A 15,735-nucleotide genomic window follows, 5' to 3' on the forward strand; every position below is an offset into this window, starting at 1 on the left:
TCTCCAGGATCCAACTGTTCAAATTCATTTTAAATAAGCACATTGAATATGTAGCTAGCACTAGAAATTAAATCCCAATAAAACGGAAGAAACAATACTGCTTTTATAGGGATGTTAAGGCAAAAGCAGTAGGTATCAATGCCAATTGATATTCCAAATATCCTTGTAAATCTTAGCCTTCATAAAAAGTCTCTTTTATAAAGTACTCCAAATAGCTGTTATCTCATTTGGTGCTCAGGCTCATAATTAATTAGCTTTAATGGCAGCTAAGCAAATTTGTTATGAAAAAAGAAACCAAACTGGTCAGGTTCCTCAGGACACTTTAAACATTTCCATGTGAATATAGCTTTCTTACCCGAGCGGCACCATCCTGGCAGCTCGGGTAAGTTTCTTAAACTATCTAAATTGGCACCTTGTGTTTGGACACTTGCCACCCAGAAGACAGGCCAGCAGAAAACTTGCAGCTTGTCATCAGAAAGGACAGGTCATCAGGGAGGCAAACTACAAAGAATCACCAGAAGAATAACAAATCTACTCGTTCTGGCTGGGCCTGATCTGGTGATCATGCAGCGCGTGCAGGTGTTGATCAACAGCTGCTGGGCATGAGCCCCCCGCGTGCCCGGGTGGCCCAGGAGGCCAGCAGCGCCCTGGCTGGTGTCCCACACGGCGTGGCCAGCGGGGCCGGGGCAGTGCCCGTCCCCCTGCGCTCGGCACGGGTGAGGCCGCCCCTCGAGCCCTGGGCTCAGCTCTGGGCCCCTCACGGCCAGAGGGACACTGAGGGGCTGGAGCGTGTCCAGAGCCGGGCGGGGGCTGGGGGGGCTCAGCCTGGAGAGGAGGGGGCTGGGGGGGCCTGGTCGCTCCCTGCAGCTGCCTGACAGGGGCTGTGGGCAGGGGGGGTCGGTCTCTGCTCCCAGGGAACAAGCGACAGGGCAAGGGGAAACGGCGTCAAGGTGCGCCAGGGCGGGTTTAGATTGGGTAGGGGGGAAATTTCTTCATGGGAAGGGTGGTCAGGCACTGGGACGGGCTGCCCAGGGAGGTGGTGGAGTCACCGTGCCCAGAGGTGTTTAAAAAATGCATAGATGTGGCACTGAGGGACATGGGTTAGAGCTGGGCTTAACAGTGCTGGGTTAACGGTTGGACTTGATGATCTTAAAGGTCTTTCCCAACCTAAACTATTCTATGGTTCTGTGATTCTATGATGGAGATTCATTTTTCCTATGCTCTCTGTTCTTTACGTTTGCGGTAGAAAATGCTACGGAATGCTCATTCTTCAGCAGAGCAATGTGTAAAACCTTTTCAGGGGAGGTAAGATAGGGAACAAACTACTGCACCAGGTTTCCCAGCTCTTCCTGTATGGAGAAAGAATTACTACTATCAGAGCAAACTAGACACACAAATGGCTGCTTTCATCTTTAAACAATACTGCTATTAGAATAGAGGTGCTCCAGGCACAACATTTGCAGCTTGTTTTACCAGCTGTTTCTAAAAATACCGCCTTAGTGAAGAAGCCTTCTTTCCCTCCCTCTTCAAAATGATTCTTGTTTGCTTTTTCTTTCCAAGAGAAAAGTGATAGATATGGAAAACAGCATATGTGGGAAAGATCACACAGCTTCAGGGATGGACTTTTGCCATTACTATTCAAAATATAAAGAAAAGCTATGAATGAAACAACTGAAGATGCTAAAATATACCGGCCCAACTCCTTTGATAAATGTAATCAAAAGTTTTATTCTTCTAACACAAATGGCAGAGAGCTAGTGACAGATGTTTCCTATGGAGAAAAGTATGGTTTAATGTTCTGGAGAATCTAACAGGGGAAAAAGGAAGCTGAAAAACAGATAAGGAGCAGTAAAAAGCTTCCAAGTTAGTTAAGGGTGAAGGTTACTAGTCAGTAACTTATAATATTTTCAGAAATATAAAAAGGGGACAAGTATAGTGAAATCCCCACGCAATACTTACAACTACAAAATTTAAGTTTACTTTGTTTCATAATAACATACTTTGTCAGAATGTGAGCTTTTAATTTTTGAAATTTCTTTTTTTAAACCATCAATTTCAAAATGAAAGGGCACTTAAGACAAAAGTTGAAATTTGCATTTGAGGAGTCATAAAACATTTTCTTGTTTTGGATTTGACACAGACAGTTCAGAGGAAAATAGATGGAGTCCCCACAGTACTTTGCCAACCCCAAATCTTCACTTTTTGTCAAAAAAGAACCAGGGCACGAACATTTTCAACTACCTTCCAGCCTGTGTATTCCCTTTGGGCTATATGGCAAGTTTAAACATGTGAAGTAAAGGGTTTCAGGCAAACCTGAATACCTCTCACTTATCAGAAGATAAAGCTCAAAAGTCATCATTTCATGCTCAAAGGCTGATCACTCTACTGCTGTGTGGGGTATCTTGCAGCGTTTTTTCCAGGGGAAAGCTATCCATCAACCACTGGACTATGTGTAGATCAGGCAGTATGTCCAGTTTACTGTACAAAAAAGTATTTCCCCCCCTCCCCAGATGCATACATACTCCCACTACACTGCCAAGTCCCTCGACTTTCTCTCCAGATGTCAAACCCTCCTCAATCCTCCCCAGAGCTCCCTGAGTCCCCACTTCCCCGGCAGAGCTAAGTGATTCAGAACCTCGCCAAAGGCACCTCCCTGCTGCCAGTTCAGCTGTGTGCCACTGGTCCTCTATTTCAGACCATGCTCACATCTCAGACCTGAGAGTCACACTCACCTGCACTCACAAAACACCTCCCCCAAAATGTTGGGATGTACTAGCTGCTTTCCGAGTTATACAAAAGCCGAGTTATACAAAACCGATTTGAATTACCAGAACTTAACAGGAGCATGAGAAAGAGGATAAGGCAAGATTCAATCTATTGCTTCCACACCTGCCTGTAAAGCTCCTAAACAAGTTTCTTCTACTGCTCTATTTCAATTTCAAAAAATGCTCCTTTTAGCCAGAACATAAACATAGCGTTAACAGATGTATAAATATACATTCATGTATGTATACACAGAGAATGCATGCATGTACATGCTTTGCAATCTGTTTCAGCACTAGAAGAATTAGCATACAGGAGAACCACAGATTCTAGGGGAAATACCGATCTCCAGGTACCCCACGGTAGTTGCTTTATGGAAAGAAGTCAGCAGAAGAAATTAAAATTATATTTTGATACACTAGAAAATACCCTAAACTAATTACAGGGCTCTGTTTTCTCTTTCTGTCTGTCAAATATGATACATATGAAGACCTTAAGGCTTCAGCACTGAAAATCAGTAGTCACTAAAACTAGTATCTAAAGTCTGTCATACTGGTTTCAGTACCAGGGGAAAGAAAAAAAAGGAATTATTCACAACAATTTAGAAAAAAATCCAAACCCACAAAAAATAACAACTCAAAATTGGTTTGCACTTCTGCTGTTCTGCAAAGACAGGACAACTTTTTTCCCTTTTGATGCCTCTGACTTTTATTGTTTTGATACTGAGATAGAACAAAACCAGCAACGAGACAAAAGTGTTGGAATTTTCCAGTTGCTCTAAAAGAAGCTAATTTTCAGGTTTTGTATGTTTGCCTGTAAAATAGTTGTAGTTCCTCTTGAATGCCAAAAATGATCCTTATAACACCACCCCACAGGACCAAACAACTTCACTTTTTATGAGACTCAGCAGAAGTTGAAAAATTAGTCCTTGAGTGTGGCTCTTTTGTAAGGTTTTAATAATGTTTTTCTTGGCACAATGAAAATGTAGCATAAAATATATTGTCGAATCAGCGGGCATCTGAGATTTCAAATCAAGACAGTTTATTTCTTTCTTTTTTTTTGCGTCTATCCGTAGTTTCAAAACTGGTATGATCTTTGTCTCCTGCTCCTCACACCGCATTTAAGAAGTGCTACCACTTCAGATTGCAGTTGGGATAAAGCACTGATTTCTGGCTGTTGTGAGTAATAAATTGGAACTGAAAGAGAGAGGCAGAATGAAGGCAAGGTAATAACCCTTTTGACATAATTATAAGCTTTGGTATCTCGTGATCTACTTGGGTTGCGAATAGAAGTAGAATAGGTTTTCCTGCTCTGCCGAGGTAACATTCCAGGTGTTACAGTTCATGCGAATATTAGTACCTTTGGGCTTCTGAATACATAAGGCACCTTCAGGTCTAGGCATGACGACCAAAAGAAATATATAATAAAAATGCTTAGAAGAACAAGTGTATCTATGTCTCTAGTATCTGTAAATGTTCAACATGTTTTCTCTCTAACAGATATCAAAATCAGATAGATAGTTTCTTCTTGCTTAAAGCTAACTAATCAGTTGCTATAGACATTTAAGGGTCTAATACGCATCCATTTGCTTTTGATGTAAAATGTGTTCCTGAGTCATGTGCTAGCTCTTCTCTTCCACCGAATGTGTCATTGGCTATTTTTTCTTTCTTTCCCATATATTTTATGAAGCTGAAAATCAGACCTAACAGGGACAAAAAGCAAGTCCCAGCAGGTTGAAAATATCATATCTTAGTATTTTAGACATGTGTCAGCTTGATAACATAGGCACAGTACTAGAGGGATTGCCAGAATGTGACAGTGCACATGGCTTCAAGTTTAGAGAACACGCTTTAAAAAAAGACTGGAAAGCAACAAGGGCAATGGAGCCAGACTGTGGGTCTGATCCTGATCTCCTCCTCATCTTAAATGCAAAACGAGGAAAACTTACACCAGCCAAGTCAGGCTGGAGAAACTGTGAAGATTTTGAAGAAAAATTCTGATCAGGATGCAAGTTCAAGTGATGGAACTGCTGATGTAAAAGATCTGTATATTGCAGTCCACTCATGACATTAATTTATGTAGTCTGAGCATGGTTCATTCCATTGCATGTGTTAACTCTAGAGAAAAAAGTGATATTTAAAAACGATGCCACCCCACCCTTCCCTGACATGAAAATATTTGGCTTTTGATCTCTCGCTTGCTTCTCTCTGCTTTAACAGATTAGGAGTTGTATCTACTTCATAAAAGTACACAATAATGTTACTTGTCACAGCAACTGAAGATAGCACTTAGCACTAAAGTCTTAACAATAACATAGCTTGCTTGTACATTTTCGGTAGTTAGCAGTACAGTACCACTTTGTTGCATTGTAGAGCAATTTGCATCTGAATATCAAAGTCCTTTAACATATTAATTAAATCTCCTTCTTTTCCCTTCCTCCTCACCTCATTTAGCCAAGAAGTATTTCATTTACTCTCCTTACAGGTAGGCAAATGAATGATACAGATGCACAGTCACAGAAGGAATCAACAGCAGAGCTGGGAGCAGCACACTGGAGTTCAGGCTTTTTATCCTTGGCTTTAACAACCTGACCCTCAGCTCTCCCCCTTGCTCACTGACAAATGTCACAAGAGCTGAAGCTGGCAGCCTGCCCTGAGACAGAAAACAACAGTATGAACTAACTATTTCAAGTGCCAGAAATCCGTATACACACTTAGTGGGGTAAAACGGAGCACAATGGCACCTTCCATGGCATCTCCTGTGCTTGAGTGAGCCTCTCGCTCCCTGCAGCGGAGGGCTAGTCACAGGCATCGCAGAGGCTACGTAAGGCTAACAAACGCAATCATTCAGCAGGACGCAGCAGCTTTACCACAGCCTGGAGGCTACTGTCCTGACGCCTGGACACTTGATTTACTCATCACAATACACCAATATGAAGGTTACCCTGAACTTTATGATGCAGGGGCTAAAACTCTGATTGTTCTGCTCCAATAACCTGCCACTTGAGCTAAAAAAAAAATAATTGTTTCTTTTGCTGTTAAGCCTCATAACAGAACTGTTCTGGTCTATCTGACAGAGGGCAGTGTTACACAAAATCACGAGCTTGTTAATCATAGTACAGTTTTATAAGCAATTTTGTTATTTTAGCAATTGACAAGAAAAAGCTTTAGATTCAGTAAGAATTAATAGTTGTGAAAAACACATAGAGGTGTAAAATCTAAAGTGAGTAAGCTTTAAATACTGATTCATTTTTGCTATGATTAATAGCACTCAGTAGTGTTTCTCAGATCATATACAAATTAAGAAAACTGAACCCAACATCAGATCATTGGTTCTTATTGGTGAAAGAAAGCTATCTTCTTCTTAACCCACTGCAAGTAAAGGAAGCATATCTTGGGTAAGTTAAATGAAATAATTAAATTAAATCATTCCATGTCAGAGACCTGAACATATCCCATCACTTCCCTCTTCTGGTAACTCTCAGCTTAAATAGATAAGCCTTATACCATGCTCTTGTGAGAAAAGTTCACAGATTTCATCATCTTCCCTGCAGAATAAACTAATTCCTGCAAAACAACAAAGATTTTCGCTAGGCTAAAGGTATGTGTAAACATGCTCTTTGTGATGTGGTGAACGTTATCTGCACGAGAACTGTCTGCCTTTTCCTCCACTACCTGGAGATGATCCACTGATGCCAGCTAATGTATCCTAATGCACTGAGACCTTCTGTGCCATTAAGATGGCTAGTACCTTCACTGGGAACAGAACTGAGATCCCAGGAAATGCACCATTGTACAAGCCAAAGGATATTTTTTCTAAATAGCGTTTCAAGTCTAAGCAGACACCTGAAAACTCAGCTTGTTTTCTTCTGCTTTATGCATTATTGCACATTCATGATGCATATGGCAGAAGACACTCCAGATGCATTTCCAGAATTGTGTTTAAGTTACTACGAGTGAACATCTGCAAGACAGTTTTCACCAGTATCAATAGGGAGGCAGACATCACACGGAGACAAACAGAAGACTGACCCCATAAAGCGAAGATGCAGTACTCTTAGAAATCTTAAGTACATCTTACATTTTTGTCTCTTAACTACAAATGGACTGTGGATTTCAGGAATAAATTCACATAGCTATCATTTCAGTGGCATGTGCATATTTCCTTCCCAAGACCACCTTTTATAAAAAAAGCCTAGGTACTTTCCACTTAACATACAGCCTGCACCCTGCGCAGCCTTTTCTGGCACCGAAAGGGCAGATAACAGGAGTCCTTACTCTAAGACATCAGCACGCACGTACAAATCCCCTAAGCAGCTGTCTGAGAAGTCACTTTAGCATTATGCCAGTAAACCGTTTCTGAGAGCGAATTGATAATGGAGTTTGAAAACCGTTGAAAACCCAACAGCTGCAACCTCTGTCTTAAGAAGCTGTGTGGGCATCCTGCAACTCACAGCCTGGGCTGACGCTCAGAATGTGGTTCAAAGCTTGGTGCCCCGTTGCGGACCTCCCTGGGGCAGGTGGGGAAGGGGAGGGGAGGGGAAGGGGAAGAGGGGCAACGGAGCGGCGGGGAGCTGAACACCAGCTTACGAACAGAGAACAGAATCACATAACAACACTAGGCCAATGGACTCCAAGACACACTGACAAGACAGATGGACACAGACAAGACGTAAGATCACTACTAAGAAATAAAAAAAAAAAAGATCAAAAAAACCCATAAAATAAAGTAGATATATATAATGCTGAGGCTGCAAGACGCAGCTGATGGTACTGGCATAACTCTTCCAAAAAGAAGAAATTATAACACAACTAAAAATCAAAATTGAAACGTTACCAACCCCCCCCCCCCTCCCCACTCCCCCCCCCAGATCATACGCTACGGACTTGTTCGGTTAGCCTGAATGCGTAGCTCTGATGAAACACAAGATGGCATCATCACAGCCCATGCACCGATTAATGAAGGCCATGGTTAGTTAAATCAGCTAAACTACAGCATGCCATAAAAATGATCTTGCACTGACCCAGAAATAAAAGATATGACAGATACTCTGCATTGCAATAAAATTCTTTTTATGCCATCTGTGGTTTGTAGGGCTTGCTTTGTCGGAAGAATTTTTTTCTGGGAGACAGCACGGGTAAAGGGAAAACTTTTGTTCCTTCTGGGTGTTTTTTTTTTTTTCTCTGAACTCAAATGAAAAAAAAAGAATAGGTCGGGGGGAGGGAAAAGACAGGATAAAGACTTTGCAGAAGTTTAGAAAAGGGAGGGAGAAGAGAAAATAAAAAGAAGGGAGGGGTAAGGATCTTCATTCTTTTACACACAACTTTCTTGGGATATCTGAAAATGTGGTTTTCTTTAGGATGGCAAGAAAAGATTTTGTTGCCTTTATTGGTTTGCAGATCTATATCTCTTTCTTGAGATGATTAAACCATTATTTTGTTGGAAGAACTCCAAAAATATAAATTGAAAAGTACAGCAATGATTTTAAAAATTAAAAAAAATAGCGGTATGGCACCATTACGAGCCAAAAAAAAAGGGAAAGAAATATAAAAGAAACTAAAATATCAATCACCAAAAATTCATGCGGCACAAGATGAGGTGAAACGACAGAAAATGTTCTTCAAATATATACAATGTATATATCTATCGATATATACACGGAGTATGTGTGTATATACCGATGGATATACCTGTATAATTTTTTTATTCTCCCTGCCCCACCCTACCCCAAGGCTAATTTGTAGATGAAACTATCAATTAAAAGTAAACAAATAAATAAAAGGAAGAAAGAAAAAACTCTAAGAAAAAAGAAATATAACGTGCTTTGTTCACCAAGAAATAACAATATCATGCATCTGTCCACGCCAGCAAATGCCAGGGTTAGATGAAGGCATGAATTTCTGTGTAAACATGTGACTGGATGATAGGGGCTACTGCTGATATTAGTCAGTTATTACTTTAGCGTATACACATATACATAGAGATTTATATGCATGCTGTCTATATAATGCATATATAGATAAAATAACCTCATGGGTAGGGACTTTGGAGCTTACATCGGAAAAAAGACCAATATGCTGAAAACCAAACTCAATATAAATTCCTAATATATATTAAAAAAATAAATAAATAAAATAAAAATTACTGTAAGTCATCTGCATGATAGATTAGTAAAACTTGCTTGGTTGGTTTCGATTTGGCATTAAGACCGTAGCTAGGAAATTCCATCAAACAAGTCCATTACACCCTGGGAAGTGGTGTGGATGAATCCCCCTTCCTTCGGATCCGTATGGGATTCAGCCTGTGAGACGGGAAGCCTACTCTGCATGCTCTGAGGCACACACCCAAATCTGAAGGCCATTTCTTGTTCACAGCATCAGAAACAGAGCAGAACTCTTGTTTGACAGAGGGAAAGGCTGGGGGTAACTGTGCACTGGATTTGTGGGGACATTTCTCTGGGGAGAGCAATGAAAATTCCCTGGGTGCTTCAAGAAGGTTGATGCAGTTTAAGGAGGACAAGAGCCAAATCAGACCTTCTCTGGGTTTCCTCAGTCAACTTTTCTTCCCTTCCAGCACACTGCTTTTTGTACTGTGCTGGCTGCTTGTAAGCTCTTGGAAGGGAGTTTCCACTTGTCTTCTGCAAATAAATCTCTGACCGAGGCAGTCTGCAGGTCCCTGGATCTGCAGCTTACCTGGGTGGAAGCTTGATTGTCCTAGCCCATAAACCATAAGCCTGAGGTGGATGGATACAGGCCAGTAAATTATAGATACAGACACGATACCTGTGGGATATGTGTCTCCTGTCTGTGGGTATACGCTACAAAACACTGTGTAACTTCCAGCACAAAGAACTGTAGATTTTGGCACCTCTGTTGCTGTCTCCAGTCCCTCATGGGAAAGGCTTACCAGTCTGATTAGACAACCTTATGATATATGAAGCCTTTTGGGAAACACAGAGCAAATTTCTCTGGAAAAAAAAATCACCTCGGAAATTTTAGGGACAATTGGAAGGGAAAGCTGGCAACTACACCAGGGAAGACACATGGGATGCGTCAAGCCAGGGAGCCAGGACAAAGCCCTACAGACCGTTTCAAGAGGTTGCACGATGGGCTCCAGGCTAACTGGTGAGCATTTCACTGTTTGCTTTGAGAAGGGCAATGAGCAGCTTGGGCTCTGATCCCCAGGCAGCTGCCTGGCCACCAGCATCCAGCCTGCCTGGTGCCAGAGAACTGCGCTAATGTACGTGCTTATGGGGAGCAAGGGCGATGGCAGGAGGAGACAGCTGCAGTCAGCAAAGCACAACTGTCAACCTCAAGGCTTTGAAGAGTCAATAATATCACGTTGTAAGGGCGCTCCTTATTTGACTGGAAAAGAGATAAGTGCTTGCTTTCTTCACGATGGCACAGTGCTCCTAGTTAGGAGTAAAGATACCTCCCTTACAAATCTTTTGTTCTCTGCAAGTGGCCGAGTGACCAAACCACCACCACTGAGCTGTGTTCACAAGCACAGGCTCAGACCCTGGCATCAGCTTTGAGAAACTTGCATATCTGAGCCTCAGATCTCCCTAGAACAAGCCAGAACAGAGCCCTGTACTTGCACAAGAGAAAAGCATCATGTTTCTGGTGCAGAAACCAGAAGGTTTTCAAATGTGTACTGAGACAAGCGACACTTCCACAGAGATAAGAGAGGGACTGTTCTCAACTGAAGTAAATGTTTCTTCAGGGCAGATGAAGTTTTATGCCCTCTGTATCACTTACAGTAAGCCATTCTGGGAGATTTAGAGATCTAAGTGTATCTGGGATTGCCTGCAATAAGATGAATAACAAGTAGTTTTTAACACTGAACCTGCAATGGCTTCTTTTTCATTATGTAAAACACAAATGGGTTTTGAATTCACAGCTTTCATTGCCACCTCTTATTGGAATAATTTCTTATGCAGGCATGCGTGTCTACAGGGAATGCCTTTGGCTACCTCAAACAGGACAGGTCCTGTGACAGCTGCTGGTTTCTGAACAAGGGGATCTACAGAAATCCCAGCAGAAATCACTTTTGGAAGAGGGGCACAGAGTAGCAGCCAGCCTGCTACAGTGTCTCCAGCTAGCAGGGAAAACCTTGAGGGGAGCAGAGTGAGGAAACTGCCTTTACATTACCTTCTTTTAAAGAGATGCCAGTATCCAGGTGCAGATTGTACACTTACTGAGATTCGGGTCTTGGATTTGACAGACAATCAGAGTGAAGTGGCAGTAAGACCTTGCAAATGGTTCTCGTATGATATTTAGCCTCAAAGTGGACATGGTTTTCTGTCTTTTGAACTATCTTTGAGTACACCAAAATCAAAGTCTTCGAAAGGGCTCTGTAGGGTACTGCCTCTGATCCAGGAGCAAGACCAAAGTAATAAATTTAGATCTTGGGATTTGATTCTGACCCACATGAAATCTGAAAGCTTTTGATTTGTCGGGCAGTATTCTCTGCTGCCCTTGTCTTGGCTGTTGCACAGCAGGTTCATCGTGATGTATCTCGTATCTCACAACTGCAGCAGTGAGTTCAGTAACCTTTGCATTACTGGACCATGGCACTGAGGGTGATGGAAGGCCAAGTCCTGGAGTTTGGCAGAAACTCAAGAGCTTTAAAAGCTACACATTATCAGAGCAACAAAAAGGAGCCTGTGCTGGGTTAGGTCATTTAATTTTCAATTTGCTGCAAAAGGGATCAAGCAAGCCAGAAGGCAGCATAAAATACACCGACCTGTCAACAGAACAGGATGAAGCAACTTCAAACAGGCCCAATTAAAAAAAAATAAATAAAATTAAATCTGAAAAAAAATCCAAACCTGTGCACTAGAAAATACAAGCAAGATAATCCAGATCTTTTCTTTCCGTAATGTATACGTTTAAGTACCAGATCTTGGCATATGGCCAGAATCCTGACTTGGCTGGTGACGTGTGAAGGCAAACATATCTGCTCAGCCAAGCCAGCACCACTGGATTTGGATAAGCCGGCTCAGATTGCTTTAGGGCTCCAGAGCGGAATGGGCTGCGTGAGTGCATTGATACCGGCTGTATTGCAGGCACTGTTCTACCTTCCCTGGATGTGCCGGGAGTGGAGACAGTAAGAGAGACAAAGAAACCTAAACGAGGAGCACCATAAAGCTGTTATTTTTCCTTCTTATTATGAGCGAATGAGCCAGGTTTATGGTTTTGGAGGCAAAAAGGACCTGCATACGTATGCCTCCTCCTGATGGCTTTGTACACCAACGCCTCTGAGAGCGGGAAACCTCAAAATTTGGAAGTATAAATTTCATCAGTGAGGACCATCTGGGAGACTTTTTAAACTCATAATCAGGCTTATTTTTATTCTCCCCACTGCAGTAGTTCCCAAGAAAAGACAGAGATTTCGGTGGCTCATGCAGACCACCATCCTATGGAGGAGGATTAGGGAGCGATAAAAGATACTGGGTGAAACTTTCAAGAATGTCTAGTAGTTTAGGGAAGTACCTTCAGCAGATTTTCAGCGAGTCATATGATTTTGCACAGCAGATATTCAAATGTCTGTAGGCACTTATAGCTGCCAACTGTAACGCTTAGCAGGATTTTCAAAGGCAAGTCGTTTTTACAAATCCAGTTTTTACCTGTTTGTAGCAATAGATTTCTAACTGTGTCGAGAGAGAGGTTTTTTTAGTCTGGAAATGTTGCTCTAAAGCACTCTGAAATTTCATGCTAAATATCCTGTTTTATCAAATTTCTCCTCAGACTTTGAGTTTTCCACTGGCAGCATAAAAAGCTGAAAACATTGCTATTACAGTTTCTAGCCACTGAAATAATTGTGATTTCGGCATTGAAACATAAACGACAATAATGTGCAAGAGGAGGAGCCTGATAAAGAACTAGTTTCCTCCTTTAACTGAAATACTGAGCAATCAGAATAATAAAAAAAAAAGGTCTTGAAATGTTAGTGAAGCTTTAATGAGACGATTCCTATCCATTCACTTGCATATCAGTTGTGGTACATCAGTCCTTTCAGCATGGTCCTATTAATCTCATGCCTCACTTTCATGATAATCACTGTGCTGGCATTTCATTACTTACTACCTGTATTTAAAATCTCAATACCCACACTGTTTATGCTTCACAGTCTAGTATTATTTGGACCGCTTTTCTGCCGGATGAGGAGTTGAAAAACTCTTAACGAGATCCATGAGAAAAGAGATGGGAGTAGGGGGAGCTATCTGTTAGCATCAGTCATTGTGTCACTGCCTTCCCTGCCATCGCAGGGAAGTCAAGAAGACGGGTGGAAGTTCCCAGCTACAAGGCAATGCCAATCTCAGGTTACTGCAAGACCAAGTTCTACCAAAAAAAAAAATGCAGGTAGAGCATGACGAATTGAAAAGAAATACGAAAGCACTAGCCTTGGGTGAATTTTAATGTTATTATTGTATTAACCAGATGGCTTTAGGAAACTAAAAGCAGAACATTTATAATGCTTTCTCGGGGATTATTTAAAGAAAAAAAAAATATCCCAAATAAAACAAAGCAAAACCAAACCAAACAAAGTAAAACAAAAAACCCCACCCTAGACTATTTATATGTTTCACTTTGAAGGACAAAAAATTCTAACCAAACTCCCTCTTTTTCTTTTAAATGTACACAGAAATTCGATGATGTCTGTTCTCTATTATAGAAATGCTTAACTCATGGCAAGCCTCAAAAAAGAAGACTTGAAAAAGCCTGCAAGAAATAAAATAGACTGCAGTTGCCTGCTGGATATCACATCATATATCTCACCAGAAAGAAAAGCCATAAATTTATCAAAATGTATCTGAAAGGGAGAAGTTGAGTCAGCTCCACATGGCCAGTTCTTCTGACTCTTTAATGGATACATTTTGAAGCATCACTGCAGATAACAGGGCAAGAATTACTACTAATTTTGTTATGTTAGAACTATGTTTTGGTGCTCCCCAATTACTTTGGGCTCACAGGAAACAAAATTAGTATAAATACATTACCATGTTAACTGTATTCAAAATCCCATGGACAAATGTATCCTTTTACAGTCCATCTTCAGAGCAATTAACAAAGATTAAACAATGCTAATAACCCATTATTGCTTCACTTTTGTTTCTCCTCTGTTTCTCATTCACCCTCCCCACTTCATAAATCTTTATTACGTGTCACATGCCACACTGATATTTTGGCTTTCCCACTGTGTCAGTGAATTAACTGATACAAACATATGAACTATTAATTAGCTGGGATCACTTTCAGCAAGTTTGGCTTTCCATGCAAACAACTTTATATTAACCAAATGGTGACTATGTATCTGTGTTTTGCTGTTGCCAAGTCCATGGGATCTGATGCTTGGCTGTATAATTTTTATTTTATATACAGTGTATATATACATAAGGGTATATATATACACATATACACACACATATATACATATATAATTATATATGTATACATACACACACATATAAATATATGTATGCATTGTTTTTTGCAAATGAAATCAGAAAGCGAGCAAAACAAGACTGACCTGACTTACCTGTACTGGGCTCACAGTCAATGAAATCTTCATCGTCACTGGAACATTCAGCTGATGAAACGATGTCGTCTGTCGTCTGGCATGTGAAGGAAAGGAGCGAAGGAAAAAGAACAGAGGAAAAAATATAAGACATTTGCAAGTCAAGGGGCTGTTACAGAGGCAGCTAAGTATGTTAGAAAAAAAACCCACAGTAACTTTAAAAATATTTAACTTGTACCAAGCATTCCAGCTATGCCTGGGTAAATGTGCTTTCCACGGAACTGGGGTCTCCTGCAGGAGGAATAGTGCTTGTCCTGTGCTGTTGAATATTTGGGGTGTGCACAGGGGGTCCCCCGCCAGGCTGTTCAGGTCCCTAGGCAGGTCCCACAGCGCTGTGAACGCGGTCAGTACGCATCACCCAGGAGCAAGCAGCACTCTTTGCCGTGTTGCTCTGGGGCAAAGGGAATTCCTGCTCTGCTAATGACCCCTCGGGCTGGGAATCCTTGGTGTGTACCCGGACAGTAAATGCCTGTGCAACCATTTTGTTGCATGATGGAGAACTGCTGCGCGTGTGAGGTGTGCCCGACGTGCCACCTCAGCTGCCTGCTGGCCAAGCGAAAAGGGATGTGGCTGTGACCAGGATGACGGGCTGGAAAGATTCCAAAAGGCCTTTCCTAGAGAAAGACGACAGGTTCTGAAAGGCTTAAACCAAACTATGACTGTTCACAGCCCTTACAGGTTTCAGCACATTCCTTTGTGTTTCCAGCTGGTGATTCTTTCTTTCTTTCTCTCTATTTTTTTTCTTTTTTTTTTTTTCTTTTTTTTTTTTTTTTCTGCTGGTCTAATTAATGAGCAGCATGTACTGCAGCATGTTAGAGAGAAGTGTACTGGCGTCTCTTCCCAGCAGCATCTCCTGCCTGTAATTGCTGCAATTAGTTGAATTAGTAATGCAGACTATTAGGGAGAGTCTGTGGCAGTCCCCGGACACAGGTTGTAACGTTCCTGCACACAGTACAAAATTACCCCAGCTCAGCAGCATTGGCTCAAACCATGGCTTCTGCTGAAATTGTCTCCCTTAACAACTTTTCCTTGGAGAAAGCTGCCTGTTCTGCTGAGCAGTAGGATCAGTGGGATGACTCCTGAAACAAAACAACTAAAATGATCTTCAGCAGGCAGGCAGCACTGCTGAGATTGAGGGGCTGTACTTCAGTACATTGTACTTTAGTACTCCAGGTGAATATTCCTGGGATTCTCACATCATGACAAGCATTCCAAATCCTTAGTCCTCAAACAGACCCTCCAGCTTCAAAAAAGGTTCCCTTTACATTCCTATGTCTGCTATGGCTGTCTCCAACATGCTCCCTCTTCTCTTCACCTAACTGTTCTGAGGTCTCAGCCTTTTCTTTAGCCCCCTGTGGTCCGAGTGCTATCAAGTCCCTCTCTCCCCTGCCA

The 15,735-nt window shown here is 41.7% G+C and overlaps 1 protein-coding gene across 26 annotated transcripts in view; it reads right to left on the bottom strand.

Moving 5' to 3' along the window:
- Window positions 1-15,735, bottom strand: part of NRXN3 (neurexin 3) — a 1,021,997-nt gene that overhangs the window by 25,280 nt on the left and 980,982 nt on the right. For 14 of the 26 annotated variants that reach the window (XM_055812570.1, XM_055812560.1, XM_055812519.1 and 11 more), the window contains one exon: window positions 14,305-14,380. In XM_055812570.1, the coding sequence (XP_055668545.1) occupies window positions 14,305-14,380 (76 nt within the window). Of the gene's footprint in view, window positions 1-14,295; window positions 14,381-15,735 lie in introns of all 26 variants that reach the window. The other 12 variants (XM_055812445.1, XM_055812456.1, XM_055812490.1 and 9 more) reach the window with 1 other exon arrangement.

This window comes from Falco peregrinus, chromosome 1 (genome assembly GCF_023634155.1).
Source record: "Falco peregrinus isolate bFalPer1 chromosome 1, bFalPer1.pri, whole genome shotgun sequence".
Classification (NCBI taxonomy): Eukaryota; Metazoa; Chordata; class Aves; order Falconiformes; family Falconidae; genus Falco; species Falco peregrinus.